General features: G+C 51.7%; 10 protein-coding genes across 10 annotated transcripts; 5 read left to right on the top strand and 5 right to left on the bottom strand.

Annotated features, from left to right (window-relative positions):
• The first annotated feature begins 201 nt into the window (after positions 1-201).
• PV05_00647 (uncharacterized protein) lies at positions 202-4,891 on the top strand. The gene has a single exon (XM_013465562.1). The coding sequence runs from the start codon at positions 476-478 to the stop codon at positions 4,487-4,489; it is 4,014 nt and encodes a 1,337-aa protein (XP_013321016.1). The 5' UTR covers positions 202-475; the 3' UTR covers positions 4,490-4,891.
• Positions 4,576-6,332, bottom strand: PV05_00648 (uncharacterized protein). The gene is made up of 3 exons (XM_013465563.1): positions 5,682-6,332; positions 5,419-5,621; positions 4,576-5,366 (listed from the first exon to the last, which is right to left on the bottom strand). Exons 1-3 carry the CDS (start codon positions 5,919-5,921, stop codon positions 4,784-4,786), a joined length of 1,026 nt encoding a protein of 341 aa, XP_013321017.1. The 5' UTR covers positions 5,922-6,332; the 3' UTR covers positions 4,576-4,783.
• Positions 6,333-7,845: 1,513 nt separating this feature from the next.
• Positions 7,846-10,314, top strand: PV05_00649 (dihydroxyacetone kinase). Its single transcript, XM_013465564.1, has 5 exons — positions 7,846-8,066; positions 8,199-8,365; positions 8,439-8,587; positions 8,710-9,069; positions 9,122-10,314. The coding sequence occupies exons 1-5, from the start codon at positions 8,053-8,055 to the stop codon at positions 10,211-10,213; spliced, it is 1,782 nt and encodes a 593-aa protein (XP_013321018.1). The 5' UTR covers positions 7,846-8,052; the 3' UTR covers positions 10,214-10,314.
• PV05_00650 (small nuclear ribonucleoprotein Sm D2) lies at positions 10,284-10,999 on the bottom strand. The gene has a single exon (XM_013465565.1). The coding sequence runs from the start codon at positions 10,972-10,974 to the stop codon at positions 10,411-10,413; it is 564 nt and encodes a 187-aa protein (XP_013321019.1). The 5' UTR covers positions 10,975-10,999; the 3' UTR covers positions 10,284-10,410.
• Positions 11,000-11,240: 241 nt separating this feature from the next.
• Positions 11,241-15,477, top strand: PV05_00651 (uncharacterized protein). The gene is made up of 2 exons (XM_013465566.1): positions 11,241-13,837; positions 13,885-15,477. Exons 1-2 carry the CDS (start codon positions 11,767-11,769, stop codon positions 15,246-15,248), a joined length of 3,435 nt encoding a protein of 1,144 aa, XP_013321020.1. The 5' UTR covers positions 11,241-11,766; the 3' UTR covers positions 15,249-15,477.
• On the bottom strand, positions 15,416-16,333 carry PV05_00652 (uncharacterized protein). Its single transcript, XM_013465567.1, has 2 exons — positions 16,082-16,333; positions 15,416-16,030 (listed from the first exon to the last, which is right to left on the bottom strand). The coding sequence occupies exons 1-2, from the start codon at positions 16,246-16,248 to the stop codon at positions 15,802-15,804; spliced, it is 396 nt and encodes a 131-aa protein (XP_013321021.1). The 5' UTR covers positions 16,249-16,333; the 3' UTR covers positions 15,416-15,801.
• Positions 16,334-16,533: 200 nt separating this feature from the next.
• Positions 16,534-19,573, top strand: PV05_00653 (uncharacterized protein). The gene is made up of 2 exons (XM_013465568.1): positions 16,534-19,204; positions 19,290-19,573. The coding sequence occupies exons 1-2, from the start codon at positions 16,578-16,580 to the stop codon at positions 19,348-19,350; spliced, it is 2,688 nt and encodes an 895-aa protein (XP_013321022.1). The 5' UTR covers positions 16,534-16,577; the 3' UTR covers positions 19,351-19,573.
• PV05_00654 (uncharacterized protein) lies at positions 19,477-21,379 on the bottom strand. Its single transcript, XM_013465569.1, has 5 exons — positions 21,106-21,379; positions 20,761-20,955; positions 20,432-20,707; positions 20,105-20,374; positions 19,477-20,052 (listed from the first exon to the last, which is right to left on the bottom strand). The coding sequence occupies exons 2-5, from the start codon at positions 20,887-20,889 to the stop codon at positions 20,002-20,004; spliced, it is 726 nt and encodes a 241-aa protein (XP_013321023.1). The 5' UTR covers positions 20,890-20,955; positions 21,106-21,379; the 3' UTR covers positions 19,477-20,001.
• A 150-nt stretch (positions 21,380-21,529) lies between these two features.
• On the top strand, positions 21,530-23,261 carry PV05_00655 (uncharacterized protein; the record flags this gene model as incomplete). The annotated part of the gene is made up of 1 exon (XM_013465570.1): positions 21,530-23,261. Exon 1 carries the CDS (start codon positions 21,939-21,941, stop codon positions 23,259-23,261), a length of 1,323 nt encoding a protein of 440 aa, XP_013321024.1. The 5' UTR covers positions 21,530-21,938.
• A 235-nt stretch (positions 23,262-23,496) lies between these two features.
• PV05_00656 (uncharacterized protein) lies at positions 23,497-25,708 on the bottom strand. The gene has a single exon (XM_013465571.1). The coding sequence runs from the start codon at positions 24,764-24,766 to the stop codon at positions 23,798-23,800; it is 969 nt and encodes a 322-aa protein (XP_013321025.1). The 5' UTR covers positions 24,767-25,708; the 3' UTR covers positions 23,497-23,797.
• Positions 25,709-26,327: the final 619 nt, after the last annotated feature.

Here is a 26,327-nt window from a genome sequence, read left to right on the forward strand (position 1 = left end):
TTCGATTGCGTCCGAGAAAACGCTGCGGGAAGAGTGCCCTCCGCACAATGGGATCTATACCGATGAACCGCCTAAATGGAAAAAGGGGCATCGCAAGGCTGAGCAGCCTAGTCGATCTTCCAGCCTTGCCCGTTGCGTAATGCGGAAGGTTTGCCGGGACTCTTATTTTCACTATTCTGCCTCACTTCTTCATAATAAGATGTCCAAACGACACATAGTCAGACGGGGCAGTTAATGGTGTGCGACATAACGCTAACATCTCTCAGTGCGACCATCGAGTTCTGAAAGGTTCAAATGATGCCCTGTCGCCTATCTCATCTATCGAGGGATCTTCTCGCCTAGTTCGCAAAATGATGAGTTGGCTAGGTTTCTACTGACATCACCCTTGTGGAGATCACTTGCCGTCTGTTGGAGACAAAAGAGGGTTTCACGACAATCCGCTCGGTCGGACTTCGCAACGGCTATTGAACAACAGATGGCACCCAAGAAGGGGTCTGCCTCGGGAAAAAGCAAGGCCTCGAAAACATCGACCCCAGCAGTACCCGACAGCGATCACATCGTTTTTACTAATTCACAAAAAGACAAGAAGCCAAAAGACCCCAGACAGGTGGAAGTGCCGCCACGTCCAGATGCTCGCAAAGTGATTGGAGGCCAATCATGGACAGGCAAGTTGCCTGTAAACCTCTTGTCGGAGCATTGTCAACGACAGAAGTGGAACAAGCCCGATTATCAGAGTCGACAGGTGCCTTCTGGGGGAAATGGCGAGAAACTGCATAGAGCTTGGGTAGTGCTGTCGAGGACTGATCCCAAGACTGGCGAGACCACAAAGCTTCCCCCCTTCCAACTGCCGCCAACACATGCACATCTTGCGGATCAACCAACAGCTCTTGAAGCCAGGCACTTTGCCGCTACGTATGCTCTTTTCCGTGTCTCGAGTATGAAGAATCTAGCCATGGCTTTGCCTCCGAATCATCGAGATCTCTGGAAGGGCGAATTCCAGCGGCTGAAGGAGGAAGACGTCAAAGAAGACCGAGCTTGGAAATACGACGCCGATCCCTTTGCAGCAGAATCCAAGCGGCAAGGCATCAAGGCTGCCATCGAGAAGAGGAGGCAAGAGGAGGCATCTAAGCCGCCGAAGATTGAGACTTTGAGTCTTGTCAACTCGAGCGTCAACAGTCGTGCCTTGAAAGGCTGGGATCGAGCACCGAAAATCGAACTGGGGCAGAATTCCCGTATGCGTATCGAATCAACAATTCGAACGAGGAGCATCTGGAACCCAAATGGCCTGCAGATACCGGCTAGCGAACGAGAACGTATCGCCTCTGACCTGGAGAAGTCGGGCTTTGTTGCGAGTCACATCCAGGAAGCGTTGGACTGGGCTGGTAGCCGAGAAGAAGTTCTGGAGTGGCTCTTGATACATCTGCCAGAGGATGCCCTTCCAAAATGGAGCTTTCCGCCTGGTTACAGTGCAGGCGTGTCCCTTGTCACAAGCGATCTTTCAACGGATTCAAAGGTGCAGCGGCTAGTTGAAGCGGGTTACTCCAGTCAATTATGTCTCCAGGCACTGCGCGACAACCACGGTGATGAGTCTTTGGCACTAGAGGCGCTTCAAGCAAGACTTGTGCCTCCCAAGTTGGATCAGCCGGTCGACACACTATCAAACAAATTGGCGTGGACAGAGGAAATGACGGCGCTCGAAGCTATTCTTGCTGAGCGCTTCACTTCGATCAGAGACGGTCAATGTTCCATCAAAACCAGCCCAGATTCCGCGATATCGGCGACTTTCAACTTTCAGCGTCCTATATATGGCTATCCAATTTCCTCGCCACCTATTATCACGATCCGAGACGCCAAGGTGCCGAGTTATGTCTGCCTAAGTATTATCAAGCAGGCTGTCCAATATGCTCAAGGGCATCTTCTCGGTGACCAGATGATATTCAGTCTCCTCGAGTGGCTTGAAGAGTCAATTCCAAGAATCATTGAAAATCCTGGGAGGTTAAGTGATCTAGAGATTGTCACTGCGTCGTTAGACGCACGGGATTCACCAATCGAGGGTAAAGCAAAGGCAATTGTAGGTCACAAGAAGAGAACAAAAGGAGGGCAGCAGCAGGATACGCGAACGAGCAAGTCGATACTCGAAGCGTGGACTATACGGCAGGAATCACAGCAGCAGAAGAAAATGTTGGCAGTGAGACAGAATCTGCCAGCTTGGGCTAAGCAGGACTCGATCGTCGAACAGATCAGTCAGCACCAAGTCACCCTGATCACTGGTGAGACTGGCTCAGGAAAGAGTACTCAAGCGATTCAATTTGTCCTTGACGATGCCATCCAGCGTCTGCAGGGCTCATCCGCGAATCTGATCTGCACGCAGCCTCGACGAGTCGCAGCACTCTCACTTTCCGATCGCGTTAGCGCAGAGAGGTGCGCAAGCGAAGGAGACGAGGTAGGCTATATTATCAGAGGCGATTCAAAGGTCTCTTCGACCACGAAGATCACCTTTCAAACGACCGGTGTGCTTCTTCGCCGGTTACAAGGCGCTGAGAATGTCAAGACAGCGCTGCAAGATGTCAGCCACGTCTTCGCCGACGAGGTTCACGAACGCTCACTGGACACGGATTTCCTTCTGGCGTTGCTGCGCGATGCATTGCCGTCGCTGCCACATCTCAAGATCGTCCTTATGAGCGCAACTCTCAATGCCGATACTTTTGCCAACTATTTTGGCGCTAACAGGACCGTGGGCAGGGTACACATCGAAGGTAGAACATACCCCGTGCAGGATTTCTACCTCGACGATGTCGTCCAGCTCGTCCAATGGGGCAATCGCGCTGTGCCTACAGAGTCGGAAGACGCTTCACCCATGGATGTGGGCAAAGCCATTCAAAGTCTAGGAGCCGGCACGAATTATCAGTTGATCGCCTCACTTGTACAATGCATCGACGATGATCTCGGCACGAATCCCGGCGGTATCCTCATATTCATGCCCGGCACGATGGAAATCGATCGTTGCCTTAAGTCCCTCAGCGACTCGCCACGCATTCAGGGCTTGCCGCTGCACGCCTCACTAACGCCGGCGGAACAACGGCTAGTCTTCAAACATGCACCACCTGGGAAACGCAAGGTAGTTGTCGCGACCAATGTCGCCGAAACCTCGATAACGATTGAAGATATCGTCGCGGTGATCGACACAGGTAAGGTCAAAGAAACGAATTACGACCCCGCCTCCAACATCGTCCGTCTCGAAGAAGTATGGGCCTCACAAGCGGCGTGCAAGCAGCGCCGTGGACGAGCTGGCCGAGTCCAGGCGGGCAAGTGCTACAAATTGTTCACGCGCAATGTCGAAGCCAACATGCCAGCTGCATCGCCGCCAGAGATGCACCGCACGCCACTCGAGCAGCTGTGTCTGTCCGTCAAAGCGACTGGGTCGGATAGGAATGTTGAAGATTTCCTGGCCAGGACGATCTCACCGCCGCATAGTCGTGCCGTGAAGATGGCGATGATGACGCTCAAAAGGATGGGCGCATTGGACAATGGGAGACTCACTGGTCTGGGGACGTACCTGGCCATGATTCCAGCAGACCTGCGGTGTGCCAAGCTGCTCGTTTACGGAGTGTTGTTCGACTGTTTGGAGCCGTGTCTAAGCATTGCCGCGATATTGACGACGAAGTCCCCGTTCGTCAGCCCACGCGATAAAAGGGACGAGGCGAAAGAAGCTCGCTCGTCCTTTTTGACAACCGACGGAGATCTGATGCTTGATTGTGCGGCTTTTGAGCAGTGGAAAGAGCTCTCGGCAACTTTGAGATACAGGGATCTACAAGATTGGTGCTCGAACAAATTCCTATCCCAACAGACGCTGCGTGACATCGACTCGACGAGACGGCAGCTGTTGGATTCGTTGATTGAAGCTGGTCTCCTACCAGCAATTTATGCCAGGGAGCCATCGAGGTATAACCAGCGCAAAGGTAACACTATGCTCCTCCGAGCGTTGATAGCAGGGGCGTTGAATCCGCAAATCGCTCGCATTCAAATGCCCGACAAGAAGTATATTGCTTCGATGTCAGGTGCCAAGGAACTCGATCCCGAGGCGAAGACGATCAAGTACTTCAACGAAGAGAACGGGAGGGTGTTCGTGCATCCGAGCTCTGTTCTGTTCGATGCGCAGAGTTTTTCCGGCGGGGCTGCGTTTGTAAGCTACTTCGCCAAGATGGAGACGAGCAAGACGTTTATCAGAGACTTGACCCCCTTGAATGCGTACGCACTGTTGCTGTTCGGCGGGCCAATCGAGGTCGATACTTCCGGGGCGGGGATTGTCGTGGATGGGTGGTTGAAATTGCGAGGATGGGCAAGGATAGGTGTCCTGGCGTCCAGGCTTCGAGCCTTACTGGATGACGATATGCGGAGAAGGATAGATTCTCCTGGCGCGGTCGGCGAAGGTGACAGCTTATTCGATATCGTCCGGCAACTCGTGGAGCTCAATGGTCAAGATAAATAGAGGAAATCGATTGCTTCGGACTGAAAAGACGGATACCAGCCTATAGGACCATATGGAGTTATTCGATGAGACTCCAACCGACTCAACGCCTGGTAATCGCCCCTTCGAGCAATCTCAACCACATCCATTCGCGTCATATCTCTGTGTACCTTCCCTGTCGAGTCGCCGGGAGACCATGCTGGAGACACCATTCACAGCGTCCAGTAGGACCCCGTTTGAATAACATGACCACTGATAACAGTGAAAAAAGAACATTGTCGGCAAGATATACTCTCACATCGCTGTTGTAACTTGTCAAGTCTTTAGTGGAGTATCCATGAAGTTGTATGCCTGCATCTGTGGAGGATACCGATTTCCGCTGACTTCGGCGCATTTGATAGCCTGTCTGATCTCCAGGTTTTCTTCTTGAGTCAACTTCACATCCAGAGCTCCCAAGTTTTCCTCCAAATACTTGATTTTCTTTGTGCCTGGGATCGGAATGATATCTTCACCCTGGGCCATTAACCACGCAAGCGTCAATTGACCCGCCGTACATCCCTTCTTGCTGGCGAGAGAGACGATTTTGTCTACAAGCTCGAGGTTCTTGTGGAAATTCTCGGGTGAGAAGCGCGGCAGTGTTCGTCTCATATCGTCCTGCTCAAAATCATCAAGTGATCTGTACTGTCCAGTCAGGAACCCTCGACCAAGTGGGCTGTAAGCAACGACCGCCACTCCAAGTTCTCGACAGGCTTCTAGCAGGCCGATTTGAGGGTCCTCGATCTCCACTGTGAACGGACTGTATTCGACTTGGACAGCCGTTATGGGGTGGACTTTATGTGCACGGCGCAGCGACTCTGCCGAGCACTCACTCAGGCCGAGATATCGGACCTTGCCCTCCCTTTTCTCGGCAGTCAGCAATTGTTCAGGACACTCCACTGATGTGGTCATACTTGACTAGTTCAGCCATGGCGCCCACCATGTCCTCCACAGGAACCTGTCCATTGAGCCTATGGCAATAGTACAGATCGATTGTCTTGATTCCGAGTCTCTTGAGGCTCTTCTCGCAAGCGGCTTTGACGTATTCAGGGTCGTTTCTGATGGTCCTGGAGCCGTCCGGACGCCAGATATTGCCGAATTTGGTGGCGAGGAATATCTAGGACGGAAGAGTGGCGTTAGGCGTAAGATCATAGGGGATGATTTGATTTGAGCTTACGTCGTCTCGCTTCCCGCTCCTCCTGAACCATTCGCTAATGAGATCTTCGTTGTCGCCATAGACATCGGCAGAATCCCAGTTCCAAGCCCCCAGTTCGTAGGCACGGTCGAGAAATTCGAAGCGCTCTTCATCAGGTTGCCTCTTCCCATAGAACGTGGATAAACCAAGAGCCCCGAAACCGAGGGCGGTCACTTCTGGCCCATTTCTGCCCAACTGGCGGGTTGGGAGTTTTGAAGACATAGATGCGTGGAATGATCTGGGAAGATTGAATGTACTGTTCAAGTCAACGGAACCTCTGTGGACAACACCTGGATCTCTGTCTTATATCGTTCGCGAAAGTGAGCGCGTCGGACTTCGAGCACTGATGCGGTCGAAACATCGTACTGCTGAGTAATAATCGCCCAGGCCAAGCAGCGAGTCTGACAAAGCTACCTTGTCGATCGCGGGAGTTAGGTAAGTTATGTTCTTACGAGGTGTTTAGGGCTGTCTTGCACCTTCTGAGTTGCGGTTCAGCGGTCGAACTCATCCGCTATCGGGTAGCCTGATGTACGAGGAATGTGTACAGAACAAGTGCGTTGGCGGAGTGTAAGATGTGTATGGAATGACCATGAATCCCATGATGACTCTTTGACCGTCGATTAGTGATCGAGCCGACGATCCTAGAGGAACTAATTCGACTTCATAGTCCATTATCAATGAATGCAAATTTAACTACCTTTAGACGGACTTCCGGCCCAGATACTGTCAGGAATTGGTGGGACTTGGGCATCCCGAGCCCCATAACATTCTTGGATATGGTTGATAGCCCCTAGCGAGGTTCAGGTCTCCCAGGATATCATCTGCAGGGAATGTCCCCTGGACGGATTCTATTCTGCCCCCACGGAATGCTTTGCTAAAAGTATCAAATCCACCAAACTCACTCACTAAAATTGAATGTAACTTTTGGATCCATGAGGACAGTTTGGGGGTGCGACGAGGCTGTCATAGAAACCACTCTAACAGTCTTCTTGGATGAATGTACCTCGGACAGAATGCGTGGGGGCAAAGTTCGTTACAAGAATCTGCCGTTCCGGGGAGAGGGGGACGAGTCTCTTGGCGCCAAGGGAGATCCTGAGCACGTGACTCGGTCAGTTGTTAGTCAGCTGTTCAGCCTGGGGACGCGCTCCGCGCTCTTTCAATTTTAAAGCAGGGTGTAGTGGGTGTTTAGGGACTGGAAGAGGTATTGACCAACTCCAAAGTGCCGTACCGTGACATCGCGCAATTGGTACAGCCCGAGCTCGAGTTTGACCCTGAGAACGGAAGACCCTAATATGGATCACTCACATACCTCGTCGAACGGGATTCTGAACTTCTGGGTGTTTGGGAGAAGGGCTGAAAGTCCAGGTGAAAGCGAAGTCTTGTGCTGATCACCTCGTATCCTATACAAAGTACACAGCTACACAGTACTCGGAAAAAGTCCACTGTTCATCAAGCGGCCATATTGCCGACTGGGAGCCGACCGTTTCTTTGATAATGGACGAAACAGGTAAGGCCAAGCACTATTTTACGTTGTTGTCGCTTGGATACCACTTTTTGCCGTGTGTATCCACCAATTTGGTCGACTGGGTCTGCCAAAGTCGGGCCTGGTACCACCGACGCCCTGTCGCCAAAGCTACGAGCTACCATCGCCGCCAGAGTGTCAAAGTCGGCGTCGAATGCCGGAGTCGGGCCGCGGAATGCCAAAAAGAGTAGTCCGAGCCTCCAAGGAGCCATGAGCCATCATGCAGATCCAGCACGAGTTATGAGAATCCTGCACACACATTTGTGGAAACATGGGAATTTGCTTGAACCTGCGTGGGAAGACTGCTGTGTAGAGCAATGAGAGCAATGCTGTGTAAGTATGTATTTGCAGAGGAACGACTGACGCCCATACGGGATTTTGTGTCTCGGTCTCTCTGACACCGAGCGGCAGCACGGGGCTTGAGTGTAAGTGGATAATGGCCCATCATGGCCTGAAAAAGTCTCGTGGGCGTCCCCTTCGAGGTCCCCCACGCCGCAAGTTTCCTGGTATCCGGGTGGTCAGTGGGGCGATGAACATCCCTGTCTTCCCCTCGTCGGTGCTGCGGGGACGCACGCGGTAGTTTGGCAATTCAGTGCCTCTCGACGTATATTTCCTCTCGTCCTCCGCATGCTTACTGCTACTCTGCTTCTCCTGCGCTCTTTCAACCGCCTAAATTGACTCAGAAGTTGTAATCGGAACTGTCTTCGTGGGCTTGTGGAAGCCAGAATCCTACAAAGTCCTCCAGACACTCTCTTCGATCACGACCACGACCTCCGCTGGTCCAACATCTTACGAACAGCTACTGGGCAAAGCGCGAGACAAGTCGCAAAAATGCAGACCAAACAGTAAGTCCCTGCGGCTATCCAGATTACTCGCTGGAAGGTTGAATATGGAACTTGAGATCCGTCGCCGCTACATGGTTTCCACCCAATTTATACTCGACTTCAATGCTAACACGATCTTTACCACGACAATAGTTTCATCGATGATCCCACTCATCTTGTTCAAACGTCCCTCGCGAGCTTGACCCTGACCAACCCCTCTCTCGCCTTTGATTCACAAAACAAGATCGTATACCGGAGGCCGACCAAGGAACAGCAGGAAACCCCCAAAGTCTCGATCATAACTGGTGGAGGTAGCGGCCGTATGTCCTCTCGCGCCCCGAAAGGGCTATGTCCCTGTCTTCATTGATACGGCTTCCTAACGAGCTGCTGCAGATGAACCGGCTTTTGCTGGGTTCGTTGGAAAGGGCTTTGTTACCGCGGGCGTAGCTGGAACCATTTTTGCGAGCCCAAACACCTTACAGGTTCAGAGGGCTATTATGTCGAGAGTAGACACTCGTCGCGGTGTATTTGTTATCACTTTCGTAAGTCATCTGAAGACACTGTCCTGCCTGACCAAACACCAACTTTCCTCCCTCCTCCTTTTCCCCCTATACCACTCCACCTCTCATCCATCCAATACACCTGTTAACATCTGATCAAAAAGAACTACACTGGGGACGTCCTTAACTTCGGGTTGGCTGCCGAGAAAGCGAAAGCGGCAGGCATTGATACCGAGTTCTATGCCATTGGGGATGATGTTGGTGTTGGCCGGGAGAAAGGAGGAAAAGTTGGAAGACGTGGCATCGGCGGATCGATACTGGTCCTCAAGATCATTTGTGCTCTTGCTGAGGCTGGTGGCAGTCTGTCAGAGGTGTATAACCTGGCCAAGAAGGTGGCCGGCAACCTCGTATCTGTTGGTGCTTCGATGGAACACGTCCACGTCCCTGGACGTGAGGTCCCCGACCCGAATTCCGATGAGATCATCCCGACCGAAGAGATCGAGATTGGCATGGGTATCCACAACGTAGGTGATTGTGGCGAATCTTCGAGCGTTGAGCTTTGCTGACAATGCACAGGAGCCAGGCTCTCACCGGGTGTCTGCAACGTTGCCGGATCTGGTCAGCACCATGTTAAAACAACTTCTGGACCCTAATGATCAAGACAGACATTACGTGGACATCACGAAGGACGACAAGGTCGTCTTGCTGATCAACAATCTCGGCGGCGTAAGCAACCTCGAAATTGGTGGCATCGTCGCTGAAGTGCACGAACAACTAAAAAAAAATTGGGAAATTGTTCCGGTCCGTGTCATCGCTGGCACTTTCATCACTTCCCTTAACGGTCTTGGATTCTCAGTTTCTCTGCTCAAACTGGGAGACACCGGACTCGGGGCTGGCAAGTCGATGCTTGAATTGCTGGACGCCCCAGCGGAAGCTTTCGGATGGAGTGCTGCCGTTCGAACAGAGACCTGGAACGCCGACAACACCGCCATCATGGACCAAACCGCCGACACCGCTAAGGATATGAAAGCTAGCAATCTATCTATCGACCCGAAGCAGACTCATACTGTGCTCAAGGCCGGCCTCGACAAGATGATCGCTGCAGAAGCAGAGATCACCAAGTTCGACACCATCGTCGGCGACGGAGACTGCGGGACTGGTTTAAAGCGTGGCGCAGAGGCTGTCTTAAAGGAGTTGTCGTCCGGCGACTTACCTACCGATGCCGTCTCCTTTGTGAACAAGATCGTGCCCGTCGTAGAACATACTATGGACGGTACGAGTGGAGCACTCTTCTCCATCTACCTCAACGCGCTGGTCCACGGGCTTCGAGAACAAGACTCGACATCATCTAAACAAATGGACTCAAAGACATGGGCTGCCGCGTTAAAGTCGGCTTTGCAGGCACTTGGAAAATATACACCGGCTGTGCCTGGAGACAGGACTATCATGGATGCCTTAACCCCTTTCATTGACACGTTGGCTAGCAGTGGTAATGTGAAGAAAGCCGCCCAAGCTGCGAGAGACGGCGCCGAGAAGACCAAGACAATGAAGGCGAGCTTAGGGCGCGCTGTGTATGTTGGCGGAGAGAGTGAATGGATGGGCAAGATCCCCGACCCCGGGGCTTGGGGATTAGCTGAGATGCTGGATGGATTAGCTGGTGCTTGCTAGAGGCATGGTCAGTAGGAGCCCTTCAGAGCCAGTTCGCAATTCAGTTTAGGCAAAAGTCAGCACTTGGAACTTTTCTCAACAAATGAGATTGTCGCATAAAACTAGGGTATCAGTTTCTTTGCCACCCCAACCCATCCCGTGCTTTTGTTTTGCGCCAATCCAAACACAACCCATTTATCCCATGCGAGCAATGCAACTCAACTCAGCAGAACCAAGATGACACTATCACCTCTGAGAAACATTTTGCTGATGAATCTGTCCTTATTAACGCCCTTCGAGCTGCCCTTGCCCTTCTCCGTCCACATTTCCTTTACGTTTTCAAGCACCATGTTGCAGTGTCGGTCGAAAGCTTTGACGCGCGCGAGTAGTTTTCGATTGTTTCGGCAAGATATGAGGACTTGAGTGTGTGTTCGAGTGGCGGTCATGAGGATAGAGAGAGGTCCGGTGGAGAGTTCGTGCGCTTCGAGGAGAGAGACTTCATATTCACTGAGAGGCAAGTTAGTACTGGAGGCATATTCTCGCGTAAAGCATCGATGCGCGTCGCTTAGAGTATGGTTATGATAGTGCAGACATAAATTGTCCATAGGTGATGCCGAAGCGACGCATCGATAGCGACGACAATGGGATGTAGTGATGATTGTGAAGTGGATGGGCGGGGGCGGAAGCGGGAACCACCTCCAGAGGGTTGGGCGGAGGACTTTTGGCGGTACCGGACGAATTGGAAGGGGAACAATGAAAAATAGGGAAGCGGGGATCCACATACGTCAACTCATTCCTCGGTTTATTGAGAAGGTCCCTGTCGAAAGAAAAACAAGTCAGCAGATTGCAAACGTGTCTAGCGTGACCTCAAAACATTGCGGAGATAAGCTCGACCAGGGTGTGAGTCATAGCGCCGGAAGGAATAGAGCACATACTGAATCTTGGAGGCGTCTGCCATGTTGCTGAAGAGATACTTAAAGAGACTGAATCCCCAGGCAGACCAGAGCAGAGTAGAAATGGTTTCTTCTCAACTGCCTTCAAATTGGAGAAGAAATTCACGCCAAGAAATATGCTCGGAGAAGTTTCCTCGGGAGACAAGCCAACAACTTAAAGTGGCGGCCTCGATGCCCGTTTGGTGGCTCGAGCGTTCGTCATAGTTTCCCCACTAAGGTCGCGCCTCTAAAACACGCTCGCATTGGCAACGCGTATCGAAAGAGCCAAGGTCCAAGCTGCATGCCGTGACCTTTCGACCTGCCTCTCAACTTTCACCTATTGCTCACCTGTCTTTCTGTATTCAAATAAAAGGCTTTATTCTTGTTTGTCCTTAGCCTCCAAAAGCATTGCACCGGAGTTCTTCCCTTCAGCAGCGGTCAACTTCTACCATACCTGCAAGTTTCTCCAACTCTTGCTTCCAGAGACACCCTTCTATCGACCACGCTTCAGAAGCTTCACGATCGTCTTCTACCCCAGACAGTCCTCCTGCGCGATGAGAAAGACCTTATAGCCTCTTGAAGACTCGTGTTGCCAGACTTACAGCTGTCTGAGCGACACGCGTCTTTTCAACACCCACAAAAATGGCGACTTCTCCCGGAGAGACCGTTTCCATTCGAACAGTCAAACTCAAAGTGCTGTACACATTTGACGTTGAGCAAAAAGACAATCATCTTGCGAGATGGCCTCATGCACTAAACGTGCAGGCTGCCTACATCGACGAGACCAACCAGATTGGTGTCATTGACCTACGAACCTGCCTCGAAGCCGTGACAAACGCGAGCCCAGAATTGACGGCAAACGCTGATAATGACTACACGGTTTACGCTTACGATTATTCCGAACCTGACACACCACTAGTGGGCCAAGGGATGCTCTCAAAAACAATTGCAGATCAAGATCAAGGCGCAGATATCGATAATGAGGCTATGGTGACAGGCAGAATTACAAAAAACGTGATGGGGCTGTTTTCGAGGAACGCACAAGAGACGCTGGAAGTCAAATTGAGACTCACACCGGTCAATGCCTTCTTTCAAAGAAATCGTTCAGGAAGTGTCAGCTCTCAAGATGGCGGTCGTCCGTGGGGCAACGGTTCTGCAGCACCATTTACTCGCTCGGGCTCTCCAGTCGATACTACCGGGCTTGAAGTTATGCAGCGTATGCTCAGTGGCGAAAACGTGCCAGTCTCTGGACAGCCTAGCAGGCCAGGCACGCCCAATGCCTCGCAATCGTTCAACGCGCCATCGCGACAAGCCGGAAACCAGTCAAGGCCAAGCTCAAGAGCAGGCATGCGGCAGGTCTCTCACAGTAGACGTGACTCATTCAATTCAGGCTACTATAGTGGGGATGAGAATACAGACGACGGCCCGGCAAGAAAGAGAGCGAAGACAACGAAAGTGGACTGGCCCACTAAGTCCAGTCTCAACATTGAACGTCAGCCTGATTCTCTACGTGTCGCGGCAAGCACTGCTTCTAGTGTTCGACTCCATCGTCCTGTTCCAATCAACCCAGCAATTTGTCAGGCGGCAATACCTACAGAAGAGCCTGTGAGACCACCAACTCCGATTCCAGCCACGAAGTCAGGCAAGCCACGAGGTCGACCCGGACGACCACGGAAGAATGCTTCCAGTAACCTGGCCCACGGGCCTCAAGTCCGCGGGTCTTCTCCTGCCCTTGAATCCGTCCCACAGCCTGAAATGCTAAACATTCCCATTACTTCTCCCGAGGAAACTCGAGGTCGAAGTGTCTCAAGCACTCCGGCGAACATTCCTTCTTCACCTCCCGTCATGCCAGATCAATCAGCCATCACGAGCCCAGCTCTTCCGTCAATGGCTGACCATGACTCTGGTTTCATGAGCGGCAACCTTGATGACTTGTTCGGTGACGATCAACTGCTGCAGTTTGACGACTTCATTGTGGACAAACCAGACGGACCGGATTTCAACCAATACGCTGCGCAACAGCGACCAGCTGATGCTTCTTTATACCCAACAGTTTTTGAGGATGAGTACGACGTTAGTGAAATGCCGGCCGAAGCAACAATGCCCGAAATAGCCCCTCCGCCACCACCTGTGTCATCACGGCCGTTCGCAAGAGCACAGTCTTATACCCCTGCCCCTCGGGTCAGCATGTCATCTCCAAGATTAGCACCGGCACCGATTCCGAGGGCTCGTCAGATCATGGAAGAACGACGTGAACAGCAAAGATTGAAGCCTATCGCACCTGCCTTAGTGCCGCGAAGTGATCCAGCTCCTAGAGTTATTCAAAGAGCACAGACATGGGCCCCTGATAGTGACGCACTTATGTCCGACGCAGCTGGTACGGAAGAGACGAGGGCGAAAGCCGCAACCAAGAAAAAGGTGGGCATGGAACAGACAAAAGCGAGGTTGGAGAATGCGATTGCGAAAGGAGAAATGCCACCCTTCTGTGACAATTGCGGCTCTATCGAAACCCCGGCGTGGCGTCGAGCATATGTCAAGGTCTTCAGTTGTGGCTGGGATGAGGTCGAAACATCCCTAGGAACGGGCGAATGCTGTTACAAGGAGATCTTGGAACGCAATGCAGATGGTACTATCAAGACTTTCAGAGGATACAAGGTCGAGAAGAGATCGGGAGACGAAGACGATAAATGGATTGCTATTACTTTGTGCAATCGTGAGTAATATCGAAACCAGAATCGAGCTAAACTAACGTCCATCTAGCCTGTGGGTTGTGGTTCCATAAGCAAAGATGTCCCCGACCACGTGAGAAATGGCAGAAAAAGGACCCGAAGGAGAAGGGCAAGCGGAAGAGAAACAATAATGCCTCCAAACAATCGAAGAAGAGTGACGGTAATGCGAACTTCAAAAGCGATGCTCAAACTCCTGCTAGTGACGATTCTTCACCAGACACAGGCACTGAAGCGCCAGATGCTGAAGAGAACGACAACGAAGTGACAAACAATGACATTGTTGCCGATGACAGCGAGCCGCAGTTGCCTCCAATGCCTCGTACGTTCAGGGCCAGTAGTGCTGGACCTGGACCTAAAGGTCTGCAAAGCCGGACACGCCATCAAGCGACTGGACGACAAGTGCAGTCAAGTCCGGGACAAAGCAACGGCACCGAAGTTGTTGCAATCGAGATTGATTTGACACCAAAGCCTGTTCGCCGACAACTCTTTCCTTCTCCGGAAAAGACGCAAGTACGATCGGATCCAGGCCCGACAACAGCTTTAGCGAAACCGGCAACACACCTTCCAGCGTTTGTGCGACGGAGTCCAAGACTAAACAAGACGAGAGATTTCTTTGCAACACAACCTGGGACTGTCGCAATTACCGTCCATGGGAAGGAAAATGCAGCACCTGCACCAGCTGTGGTTGTTGATGATCTTGCAGACTTGTTTGAAGAAGGGCCAGTGGACATTGAGCTACCTCCCATGACGCCTACTCCGAAAAGACGGTCCGAACGACTTCTCTTGAAAACACCCTCTAAAACCCCTCAACGACATTTTGGTGCTGAGCTGTCCCCCAATGCTGACCTACTACCAAGCTTTCGAACGCCGAAAAGCAAGCCAGGCCACCATGCTGCCTTAGCGGCTTTGTTGGGTACAGCGCACAAGAATGTCCTTGAGATGACTCCATTCTCTAGGTCAATTCACGACGCTCTCCTGAGTGACGCCCCGTACGCCACGAATGTACCAGACCAACAAAGAGCACTGGTCGACGGTGAAGCAAAGAAGACCCCACCGAAAAAGGCCATCGCATTCGACTTTCCTGACTTGCCATCTCTCAAGGACTCTTCGCCAATGTCAGCTGACCAAATGATCAATTTCAGCTTCTCTGAATTGACAACCGATCACCTAAACAGCGACCTCGCCGATCCTTTTGCCACAGCTGCTACGATGCCTAGTTCGCCTCCAGCAGGCTTGTTCAACTTTCTCGATGCTGAACGCACCGACATGGACGATATGTGGGACGACATGATCGATGCCAATGGGGGACAGTCGTACCCTGATCCAGAAGCATCGGCAGTGACGACGTCAGTTGGATCTATCAGAAGAAGCCCTCGACACCAGCGAGTGAAATGAACCATTACCAGGAAAGGAGTGAGATGATGATTATGGTTTCAAGGCTCTGTTTTTGACTCGATGCGGTCGCACATTAGCGCGCTATTCCATTTTATTGCATCAAACAGAGTATTGTGTACAGTAACAGAAGGCTTATGACATGGATGACATAGAAAGCGAAGGATTCTGCCAGATGTCCTTCTTTGACGCAATGCATTGGCGTCGCGAGCCGCCTCGATAATAGCTACAAGGCATGAGATTCATAATTCGTCCCTGCTCTGCTCTGCCACACAGTGACTTCTTCGTACCTTCCAAATGAAGCGATACTCTCCAACATGAAGTAGAATCGCTTCCAACACCTATACAAGGCATCTTTCTGTTGTACACATCAGGCTCTTGCGGAGCCGTGACCAAAAACGTCCATGCCCTGCCTGTCAGTGCGACACTGACTACGCGTACCTCCAGATCCTGGTGTAATCTTCTTTTGCGGCCTTTGAATAAACGCCCAGTGTTCTCGTCAAGCCCTCCATGGAGCATAGCAAGGTCATATCGCATTATTCCAATCTCATATTCCTCAATATCCACTGTCCATGCCACCTTCGCTCTCTCCGTAGAAAATGCTTTTGTACCGATGAGTTACATCCACGGCAGCTTCGAATAGCTTGAGATCTGGCAGTTGACCATGTTCATTCCTTGGCCATTCTGTGGCATTCAGAACCCGCAAGCCTAGCCCCTGCCCACCATCCAGATTGACGACCTTGCCAACGATCTCGAACATTGAACCGACGGAAACGTGCGACTCTCTGGGAACACATCAGTGCTTGCAATACAGCAGATGGAAGGAGCAAGCTTACCTTGAGAGAAGTATAGTGACCGCATCGGATCCGCAGGTAAGGGTTGCCTGGTCTCCGCTCACAGTGGTGATTTGACCCAGCATGCGCACAGTGTTACCATTGGCGGTGCCCGGAGCGAATGCGTGAAGATGGGAAGGAAGGATTCTGGGGCTTGCCATGTTATTCATCTTTTAGTGCTTCTTCGCCTTGGGAACTTGGTTCTCTGTTGTCAAATTGGAAAAGTTATTGATAGTGCTGAGGTTCCGTTTGCTTTCGCCGCTGGCACTTGTAGCGAATTCTCTGAACGCGTCGACGCGTAAAGTGGCAGCGACGGCGAAGTAGATGGTGACTTAGCGAACAAACCACTATCTCCGCCGCCAATCGCCGGACTCGCAGTGGCTTGCTCGCCGCACGTCAGGCTGCGTACGAACTAGTACCGCACTTCCGCTGCAGTCGACATCGTCAGTATTATGATCTCCTTCCATTATGCCTTATTTAAGCTGAGCATACAATTTAGATGACTACATCACGCAAAGGAAAAGCGCCAGAACGAGGAAACACATCCAAGTTTCCCGCTAAGAGAAAAGTGCCTGACGAAGACGGTCCTGCCTCTGAGGCCCAGAAGAAGCCTCGGGTATCTATCGCTGAACTATTGTCCTCCCAGCAGAGCAACGATCCGAATGAAGGTCGTCAGATAGGAAAAGGAAACGGCGACGGTGACAAGAGAGGAGACAAAATGGATACCAAAGCTTCCCCGCCAGCCAGACTGTCCAACAAGGACATGTACACCTTCACTTCCAAGTCCACCACGAACAACGTTGTCGACCTGACGGGCTCCCCTGAATCACACAAGAGAAAGACGTCATTCGCGAGTACAAAGGTGCCTTTCAACCCGCATCAAGGGCCGAAGAAGTTGGTCGTCAAGAACCTGCGCACAGTACCTCGGATAGACCCCCAACAGTACTTCGAACAAATATGGGCGCAGGAGGACAAAGCTCTTGATGCAGTCTTCAGAAATGAGAAGCAGCCATACTCACTAGAGGAGCTCTACAAAGGTGCAGAAAATGTCTGCCGCCAAGGCAAGGCTGCTGAGCTGTATGCCAGGCTAAGCAGGAAGTGTGAGACCTATCTCACGGATGCCGTTAGAGACAGTATCCGTCGAGACGAAGGCAACTCATCCGATGCCGATGCTCTGCAGGCGTTTGTAAGCGCTTGGGCAACCTGGCAAAAGCAATTGTTGACAGTCCGCCAAATATTCTACTACCTTGACCAGACTTTCCTCCTTCGCTCTGCTGAAAACGCGAGTATCACCGAGATGGGTCTGATCAAATTTAGATCTTGCGTCTTCCAGGATCAATTTATCAAACCAAAAGTCCTAAAGGGAGTGGTGACGCTGATCGACTCAGACAGGAAGGGGAGCCTTGGTGAAAAGGACACCAGTCTCCTACGTCAAGCCGTCGACTCATTACACGAGTTGAGCATATACACCAGCGAATTCGAGCCAGTCTTGCAATCCACCACAGAACGGTACTTCAAGACATGGCGAGAGACGGAAGCTAACAAGGACGACCTTGCGGCATATGTGAACAACTGTACCGATCTACTCGCTCGGGAAATGTCTCGATGTGACTTTCTCACCTTGGACCGGAGCACAAGAGCTCAAATTTCGGACCTGTTCGATGAGATACTGGTTGAGCAGGAATTAGAGGTCCTTACAAGTGAGGACAGTATTTTGGATCTTCTCGAAGATGACAAGTATGAGGAATTAGAGCGACTGTATACTCTTCTCCAGAGGAAGTCACACGGCGAGAAATTAGCATCAACCTTCGGCAAATATGTTGAAACGGAAGGATCGATGATTGTGTTTGACGAGAAGCGAGAAGCGGAAATGGTCGTTAGACTTCTCGAATTTAAGCGACGGTTAGATCGGTACCTCAAGTATTCCTTCCGCAGCAACGAGACACTCGGGAATGCTCTGCACAAAGCTTTTGAGTTGTTCATCAACAAAACCAAGAAGACTCAGTCGAATTGGGACACGGACAACAACAAACCTGGGGAAATGATTGCAAAACATGTCGATCTCCTTCTCAAAGGTGGCGTCAAAGCGATCCCACGTCTTCAGACACAGAAATCCGATCCATCGAGACCCGAGGAAGAACATGACTTTGACGAAGGCGCTGCAGACGAAGACGCCGAAATTAACCAACATCTCTCAAACGCTCTGGATCTGTTCCGTTTCGTCCACGGCAAAGCAGTCTTCGAAGCCTTCTACAAGAAAGATCTAGCTCGACGCTTGCTCATGGGTCGCAGCGCTTCCTTCGACGCCGAACGCAACATGCTCACACGGCTGAAGAACGAATGCGGGGCTGCATTCACGCACAACCTCGAATCCATGTTCAAAGATATGGATCTCGCCCGCGAAGAGATGATGTCGTACAACCAATTGCTAGACGACCGAGGCGGCAAATCCGCCGGACCAGATCTCCATGTTAACGTCCTCTCCGCCGCTGCGTGGCCCACGTATCTCGATGTAACCGTCAACATCCCACCTGACATCGCCAAAGTCATGGCGGATTTTGAGACGCACTACAAAGCAAAACACAGTGGTCGAAAACTTTCCTGGAAACACTCCCTTGCGCACTGCCAACTCCGCGCCAGATTCCCCAGGGGAAACAAAGAACTGGTTGTCTCGGGCTTCCAAGCCATCGTGCTGCTCCTGTTCAATGACATGCCGGCCGACAAACACCTCAGTTACACCGAGATCAAAGCGTCTTCTGGCCTGGTCGACGCCGAGCTCAAACGCACATTGCAATCTATCGCGTGTGCCAAGTATCAGGTCCTCAAGAAACACCCGAAGGGCCGTGAGATCAACGAGACCGACACGTTTACGTTCAATGCGGCCTTTGCGGACCCGAAGTTGCGTGTCAAGATCAACCAGATCCAGCTCAAGGAGACGAAGGAAGAGAACAAAGAAACGCACCAGCGTGTCGCGGCGGACCGGCACTACGAGACGCAAGCGGCGATTGTACGCATCATGAAGTCGCGCAAGAAGATCGGGCACAATGAGTTGATCGTCGAGGTTATCAAGGCGACCATGTCGAGAGGTGTGCTGGATCAGGCTGATATTAAGCGGAACATCGAGAAGTGAGTTTTTTTCTTGTCCCCCTGCCCCAAATCCTGCATGATTCTTCAACAAAATCGTGATACAGGTGCTAACACTGGTGTACAGGTTGATCGAGAAGGACTACATGGAGAAGGAGGAAGGAAACAGCTATTCGTATGTGGCGTGATCGCCTCTCGTCCTTGGAGAGAGGTAAGCCGGCTGGGGGTCGTGGGTGTTGAGATGTGCTATAAATTGCAAAGATGGACGTCTTTTCGAGCTGAACAATTGGACATTCGAGGAGGATGTATGATGAGGATCATGAAAGTACGATCAATTTTGACAGCAGAGCTAGAAGGGAACTGTAGAACAATGCAACAGACGCCCAGCGCGACAATCAAGTGCGATCCAGATGTCATTATTGACCGAAGCGAAGGTCCAAAGTAGTGGTGCCCATGTTCCGACTTCGGTATGATTTTACGGGAGACCAAGAAATTCCTCTCTTCCAGTGCCTCAACACTGCAGCAATATTCGACTAGCTTTGGGTCCTTTCAGTAAGAAACGCGTACGCCAACACATGTGCAAAAAGCACCACGATCTTGTACCCGGCACATCATCCGCCCTCCAGCAACAAGGTTCATACACTAGCTTCGGTGCAAGAAAGAGGACAAGTCAAGCAAAGTGCTTGCTCTTCATATGCGGTCCAATTTCCATTTCTTCTTCCATGTCTTCTGATTAGTTCCCTCCAGTAGGGCAAGCGCAGGGGCAACGAATGTGTCTTAGCCATGGCTTCTCGCTCCATCTCCCAGACGACCTGCTCCTCCATTCAACCAGCACTTATTCAGTATCTCTCATCTGGGCGGCCCGAAGAGCTTCGTCCATCACCGTAGTGCTGTAAATCTGGTCAGCGCCACTACAGGAGGCTGTTTGATGGGTTAATTTACCTTCTTCCTCAAAGCTGCGATTCTCTTCTTCTTGGTGTGCGTGTTGATATAAGTGCCAATGCAGAAGGCGACAATGTTAAAGAATGGTACCCAGGTATGTTCTGGGAGAAATTTCTGTGCAAAGGCCAAAGCCAAAGGAGATGTGATCCAGCTGACTTTCATGACAGGCATGAAACCAGCACGGACAGTGGCACGGACTTGATGCCATGTGCGGGCACCGGCAATGACAGCCATCGAGGCTAGATAGACGGTATTCTGGATGGGTGCGATCTGGAGAAATTAGTCTTCAGGGCCTGTTCGGTTGTAGTTGTTAGGCTGGATACGTACCACCAAGTTGCTGGCCAAAATTTGCAGGATCTTCGCTTTCAAGCTGGTTCGGCCTGCAAAGACCCATTGTAGGAAGCCGATGAGGATATGGCCCATCGGAGCACTGATTAATGCGCCATAGGCAGCCATCTTGGGGATTCTTGAGCTGAAGTAGTGACCGTGTCTGCTACGGTCATGGGCAAGCCATGAAGCTAGAAGTTCTTGAAGAGCAGATAATGTGCCGGAGGTCAACATCTTTGTGCGCAGAGGGTTTGACTGGAGCTGCTTGAGGTATGCCTGTGGCAGTATGAGTGTTCGCGCGATAAGCATCACGAAGTGGTTTTCCGTACAGCAAGATAACCTGTCGGCTGCGGTCCTCCTGTTAGGCGTTCACCGATCCTGTGAGGGATGCTTTCATGTTTTCCACCGCGTACGACGGGCGTCGTCGAGATCTGCTCCTTCTCGAATTTGACAGACATGGCTGGAGTTGCGCCGCGGACTTCCACTGGTCGAAAGGAAGGGGAGTATCGCAGGATATATCGGGTCTACCGAAGGTGCGTCAGTAACGGGTTGCAACCAGAGGAAGCCTCGATAGGTGCAGAGACGTGGTCAGCGCGCTGACCGGGTATTGTTGACAAACCCCAAGTGCCGAGGCCTGACTTCCTTGTGGAGCAGCATTGGGACACAATACGTACGGAGTAGATGGAGTGACAGGGATTGCGGAGGTAATCAGAGGATAGACAGGTCGAGTAGTTATATCGCGAACGGCGCAACAATAGAATGAGATAGGAAATGAAGACCAGGTAGAAAATGCAACGCGTTACTCAAGACTCGAAGCGTCAGTACGGAGAGTGACCCGAAATGCGAAGGGCAGGGGAGCTGGGAGGTGGGAGATGATGGGCGCAGATGGGGTCGAATGGGAGTGACCGAGATGAGTTGGCGTGGGTGCATGGTCACCCTGGTGCAGTCCCGTCAACCCCGTTGTCAATGTGGAAGATGGAAGAAAGTGACGCCGACGCCCATCAGCCACTCACCGTCGTTGATGCCGCCAAGACATAAACACACCTCCTCGTCGCCTCGAAGTTCTGAAGCTATCTCACCTGCTCACATTCCCGATGCCTTCATCGATGCAAGAGTAGACAGTGATGGCCCGAAATCTAGGCTGTAAGAATCTGAGAGCAATGGAACGTGCCTTGAAGCACTTGAGACCACCACGGGTACTCATATAGCTCGTTGAGCATGCGACACAATTCAGAGCTTGAGAAGTCGTGTTTATGGCACAGAAAATAACGGTAGTGTCGATGATGTGCAAAAGGGAAAGAAAGAAACAAGTTATTGTCAACAGTCTGGAGACAGGAAGGAGTGGCAGAATCACAAGTTGCAACGGCGGTGCCGCCCATTTCAATTGCACTATCTTCCTCTTGCTTCCCACTGCTTTGACTTCACCCATGTCTTATGTTGTTCTGGCACTCTTCTACCACCTCAAATGTTCCTGAGTTATTGAGTGACCTTCGAATGTCATACCAAGATGCCTTCACGCAAAGTGGCAAGCACTGACCGAAGAAACCCATGCACTCATACCAGAATGACTCGTCTCTATGACCCATACGGATCGTTCAGGTGCTCCATGTGCCACAAGCACCCCGACATCGGCTGGCTTTATCGTTGCACTCAGGACTCCGGCGGGTTCCTGCCAGAATCTGACTTCACTGGCGAATCATCACATATGAAGAGAAGGGATGCTATGGACGTGGCAGCAATCTCGCTCAGCAACTCGATCATCGAAGCAATCGGACAGGGTCAGTACACAAATGAGCAGATCAAGTCGTTGTTGGAACAGAAAGAAAGGGTCAGAATCCTCGCACTGGGACAAGACAACAGGCCAACGACTTCCTCCACCTGCACTACAGATACGACCGCATCTTCCTTTGTCACAGACGCGACCTTTTCAACTCTACCTCAAAGCACAACCTTTTCCACAACCTCCTCCATCTCTCTTGACGAAGAAATTCGAGCAGCATACGACTGGAAAGAGTTGCAAAAGGTCTGGATGTCAGCGCCATCACTTCCTCCGCCACAGCATCTATCGAATCAAGGCACTCGCGCCGAACACACTTGGGATGAGGATACTCATCGCCAACAGGCTTGCAATTTCATGGTGTGCCCTACTTGTCGACCAACATACCGTGAACGTGCCTACCTGTCTTTGGATGCTGTCCTCCACAGTCCAGTTCAATTTCCACCACCCTGGGAGCTTGAAAACCGCCCAATCTCCGATGCTCGGATCCTGGCTAGAATTCGTACGCCCCAGATGGACAGATTCTACGCTCAGCAAAGACGCTCGGCGATTCAGTCACTGCACAGTGTACCTGGCGTCAGGCTGGAGGATGAAGTCGACCTTGAGGGACTTCAGAACTGCAACATGATGAACGACACAGATAACTTGGAAGACCTCCAGCTTGAAGCTGATGCTCATTCGGTACGTCCGCGTAATGGTTTCCGAGAGACAGTGAGAAAGGCTCTGGCAAGAGCTCGGGTCGATGACACTGCGCCGAGAAACGCAGGCCGTGCTACCGACACTTCACGTCTGGACTCGCCAGATCAATCTGGGTCCTTAATCTTCAGACGCCGACGCTCACATTCTACCTCATCCTTTGTTCAGAGACATGGCCTTGTTGTCGATACCAGTATCCTCCAAGACTCAGTCACGCTGATGCTGGCTAGGAACACTCCGCTGCCACACACACCAGTTGTAGGTAGCCATCAGTCGAATCGGATGCAGAGCCCAGGAATCAGACACACCCTTGAGCGGCCGAATCCTAATCCAACAGACATGATTATGCAGGCATGACGTACATACTTTGTTTTGCTAAAAAGAGAATGGACTTTTTAATCGTTAATATTGTGGTGGTTACGGCCATGAAGAATGAATCTGATATTCGCAAGAGCTGCACCGAGTGAAGACTGGGAAGACATCAGGTCGGAGAATGTGACGAGCTGGAGGGACTCGCCAGCAACATAGACGGGGATTTGGAACGGCTTCACGGGCGACAGTGATTAAGAGAGACTTGCAACTGAATGGAAGTGAAACACTTGTATTAGCTTGGTCATTCGATCAACATTACGGAGACCAGCTCCATGTTATTCAGCTTCAACTGAACAAATACATGATATGCAATAACATTCATCCCTCAACATCGCATCTGCGCAGTTCAATTCTCATGCTGGCCGAAACTCTGGCGCATCTCAACCATCATTTCATTCCAGTATACTGCCAAACGTGCATCATTCGATTTGGGTCATACATTTGAGACAGCGTGCATTCATAAGTTTCATCATAACGAGTCGTGATCTTTCGCCGCCGGGACTTTGTTAACCAACTCATACTTATTCTCTGTATGCAGGTGGTGCGTCCCTCATATCATCCTCATCATAGTACCTTGTCGTACACGACGAACCGGAATGCGCTCGCCCCCGTCTCTCGCCACGCTGCGGACTATACGAGTACTTCTCATTCCCGTGCGGCCTGTACCGTCCGGGCGTTTCGGCGTCGAGCTCCGCAAGACCCTGCGGCAGAGACGGGGCAGAGTTTGAGAACGAGTGCGCCTGTGGGCGCGCGGTCGGTGGGCTGACGTTAATCTGGGGTTGTGAGGCGTTGTGCGGAGGATTCGAGTTTTCGCGCCGCATGCGCTCGTTGCTATGATAACCGTCGAGGTCCACGTCTCGCTTGGCCCGGTTCTGATTCTGTCCCTGGGACATTTCGGGCGGGTACATGTTGTTCTGCCATTTTCCCGTCTTCATATCAAGGTGCATGCCCGGTGGGGGGAGCATGACTGTCGCAGGGCGCTGCAGGGGCGGAGGGACAAAGTTGTTGGGATTGTCCTGCTGCGGGCGAGGATGTTGATGTTGCTGTTGCGGCGGCTTTGCTGGCCATTGAGGGTAGTGTGGTGGCTGCTGTTGTGGGAGAGGCCAAGTTCCGTGACTCGGCGGTGGTCCTTGCGGGTAGGGTTGAGGGTGCTGCTGCTGCTGCTGCTGCTGCCACATCATGTTGTTCGGCGGCGGTGGACCAGGAGGCATGGGTGGTCTGCCGTTCTGCGCGGGCGGTGCGCTGTTCGGTCGAGGCGGACCGCTTGGAGGGTAAAGCGAATTCTGGTGCGGTGGACGATTCGGTCGGCTGAGCGGCGAGTCGTCATAGCGACCTCCACTGTGGTGGTGGTGGTGGTCATCTCGGGAGTGGCGTCTTCGTCGACGCCGTCGGCGGTCGCGGTCGCGCTCTTCTTCCTCCTTGCTGTCTTTGGCAACTTCTTTGAGAAGGTAGCCTGCTGCCACGAGTTCGAGGCCGCCGAGGATGACCATTGTGTTCTTTTGTATAGGGATGCTGATTTCCCTTGTGCTGGGGAAGGCTTCCGTGGGAGTGTGGAGGATGTGTAGGATCGAGGAAGAGGCGCCTGCGCTTAATGGGAGGAGGTAAATCTCAGGTATGCTCAGGTGTGCTTAGGCTTGAAAGGGATTCGCGGACTGGTTTGGACAGGCGAAAAGGTTCTTCAGTTGCCTTCCGTAGGCGTCTATGAAGAATAGCCTGGATCGTGTCTGCATTCCGAGTTGACTCAGCTGCGGCTGAAGGGGGTGGAGGGATTGATTGCTGTTACTAAGTGATCACGTGCGAGGCTGAGCCGAGGCTGACATCGTGCCTGTCAATCCCCGTCTGCTCTTATGCTGCCCTCAACTTCCAGCAATCCTCAGTCAACGCCTATATTGGCGGTGCAATGCGGATACACCCTGGAAATACCCAGGCAGATATCATCCAGATCATGGCTAACAGCCCGAGCTCCAGGCCCTTTGCACTCGTCCGTTTGCCAGATTCAATAAAGGTATTCGTCAGAAGGCTCGATGAACAGCTTCCAGAAGAGTGGTATCACCGCGGACTGTTCAAGGGGTCTGAAGAGAAGGAGAGGTGTGCTGCGGATCAACGTCGCACTGTTGACCCTGCTTGGCCTCAAGACGACGGAACGAGTCAAATGCGATGGCTAGTTTGACTGCTTTCGCAAGCCAAAGAGGTCCGTAGCTGCCGAGCTTTGCTTCTCGGTGATGCCTGGCGGCTTTACGAAACAACGATCGAGAGGCTGAAGAGTAATCCATAAGGAGCCCGGCGTCACGAAAGCCTGTCCTCCGTCTATCCTCAAACCTCAAAGGGCCGAGCGTCGAGTTTCGCCGACCGAGATACCCTTTTGAGCCTTTGACGTTCGTTCCTTGAATGCGGATGATTCTGTGTCAAAGCATGCAGTAGCGATCTTGATCTCCGTCACCCACAGTCCTCAATCCGCAAACCGTCTGTTACTCATAAAAAAAATGGGTCTAGGAAGTCTGAGTCAATGCGCCGCCCAAGTTGAAGATGCATGTGCGCTGAGCAGATTATGAGAGCCTACGGAGGTTACAGTACGAGTATTTGTCTCAGATACAGTCATCCATCGCAACCCATAGCTCTTGAATCCAGTCAAGCCCCTCTCCCCCCAACAACCCGGAGTATCCGAAAAGTACCTTACTACGATGGCAGTACAATTGGACGCGTCCGTACCTGACCTGTACTCACAAAGCTATTCCCTGTCTGGCAGCACGGATGATAGTCAGACATCCGTACGGAGTATTGTCGATCCCAACGACTACGTAGTACTACGAGGTACATAGTACAAGCTAGCAGCGTTGATACCCGGATGTTTCGTTTCAAAGACGTTGATTGGATCATGATAGTCTCTGCTCGCTCCGTCCTCGTCTTTGCGCACGGATGCCTCGGCAGGTGCACTCGCAATCAGTCTTGGAGTGAGTGAAAAGTCGACTGCAATACGGTGTACCAATGCTTTCGATAAAGTCAGTATTCATCAACCTTGTACATGTGCGAACCCTGTCAGGCCTGATTCTG

The sequence above is a fragment of the Exophiala xenobiotica genome (assembly GCF_000835505.1).
Source record: "Exophiala xenobiotica strain CBS 118157 unplaced genomic scaffold supercont1.1, whole genome shotgun sequence".
Taxonomy (NCBI): Eukaryota; Fungi; Ascomycota; class Eurotiomycetes; order Chaetothyriales; family Herpotrichiellaceae; genus Exophiala; species Exophiala xenobiotica.

What these genes read in the sequence shown, in the direction of transcription:
- PV05_00654 (XM_013465569.1), bottom strand. Translation starts at nt 20,889, where the DNA reads ATGTCTGTCAAATTCGAGAAGGAGCAGATCTCGACGACGCCCGTCGTA. An exon ending in AGCCGACAGGTTATCTTGCT is followed by an intron (nt 20,708 to 20,760) that starts GTACGGAAAACC and finishes ATACTGCCACAG; the next exon opens with GCATACCTCAAGCAGCTCCA. An exon ending in TTTTGGCCAGCAACTTGGTG is followed by an intron (nt 20,375 to 20,431) that starts GTACGTATCCAG and finishes TAATTTCTCCAG; the next exon opens with ATCGCACCCATCCAGAATAC.
- PV05_00652 (XM_013465567.1), bottom strand. Translation starts at nt 16,248, where the DNA reads ATGAATAACATGGCAAGCCCCAGAATCCTTCCTTCCCATCTTCACGCA. An exon ending in GTCACTATACTTCTCTCAAG is followed by an intron (nt 16,031 to 16,081) that starts GTAAGCTTGCTC and finishes ATGTGTTCCCAG; the next exon opens with AGAGTCGCACGTTTCCGTCG.
- PV05_00651 (XM_013465566.1), top strand. Translation starts at nt 11,767, where the DNA reads ATGGCGACTTCTCCCGGAGAGACCGTTTCCATTCGAACAGTCAAACTC. An exon ending in TGCTATTACTTTGTGCAATC is followed by an intron (nt 13,838 to 13,884) that starts GTGAGTAATATC and finishes ACGTCCATCTAG; the next exon opens with CCTGTGGGTTGTGGTTCCAT.
- PV05_00648 (XM_013465563.1), bottom strand. Translation starts at nt 5,921, where the DNA reads ATGTCTTCAAAACTCCCAACCCGCCAGTTGGGCAGAAATGGGCCAGAA. An exon ending in GGAGCGGGAAGCGAGACGAC is followed by an intron (nt 5,622 to 5,681) that starts GTAAGCTCAAAT and finishes CTTCCGTCCTAG; the next exon opens with ATATTCCTCGCCACCAAATT. An exon ending in GCCATGGCTGAACTAGTCAA is followed by an intron (nt 5,367 to 5,418) that starts GTATGACCACAT and finishes TGCCGAGAAAAG; the next exon opens with GGAGGGCAAGGTCCGATATC.
- PV05_00649 (XM_013465564.1), top strand. An exon ending in GTGTATTTGTTATCACTTTC is followed by an intron (nt 8,588 to 8,709) that starts GTAAGTCATCTG and finishes CTGATCAAAAAG; the next exon opens with AACTACACTGGGGACGTCCT. An exon ending in TTGGCATGGGTATCCACAAC is followed by an intron (nt 9,070 to 9,121) that starts GTAGGTGATTGT and finishes GACAATGCACAG; the next exon opens with GAGCCAGGCTCTCACCGGGT.
- PV05_00647 (XM_013465562.1), top strand. Translation starts at nt 476, where the DNA reads ATGGCACCCAAGAAGGGGTCTGCCTCGGGAAAAAGCAAGGCCTCGAAA.
- PV05_00656 (XM_013465571.1), bottom strand. Translation starts at nt 24,766, where the DNA reads ATGGTCATCCTCGGCGGCCTCGAACTCGTGGCAGCAGGCTACCTTCTC.
- PV05_00653 (XM_013465568.1), top strand. Translation starts at nt 16,578, where the DNA reads ATGACTACATCACGCAAAGGAAAAGCGCCAGAACGAGGAAACACATCC. An exon ending in ATTAAGCGGAACATCGAGAA is followed by an intron (nt 19,205 to 19,289) that starts GTGAGTTTTTTT and finishes ACTGGTGTACAG; the next exon opens with GTTGATCGAGAAGGACTACA.
- PV05_00650 (XM_013465565.1), bottom strand. Translation starts at nt 10,974, where the DNA reads ATGTGGATCCCCGCTTCCCTATTTTTCATTGTTCCCCTTCCAATTCGT.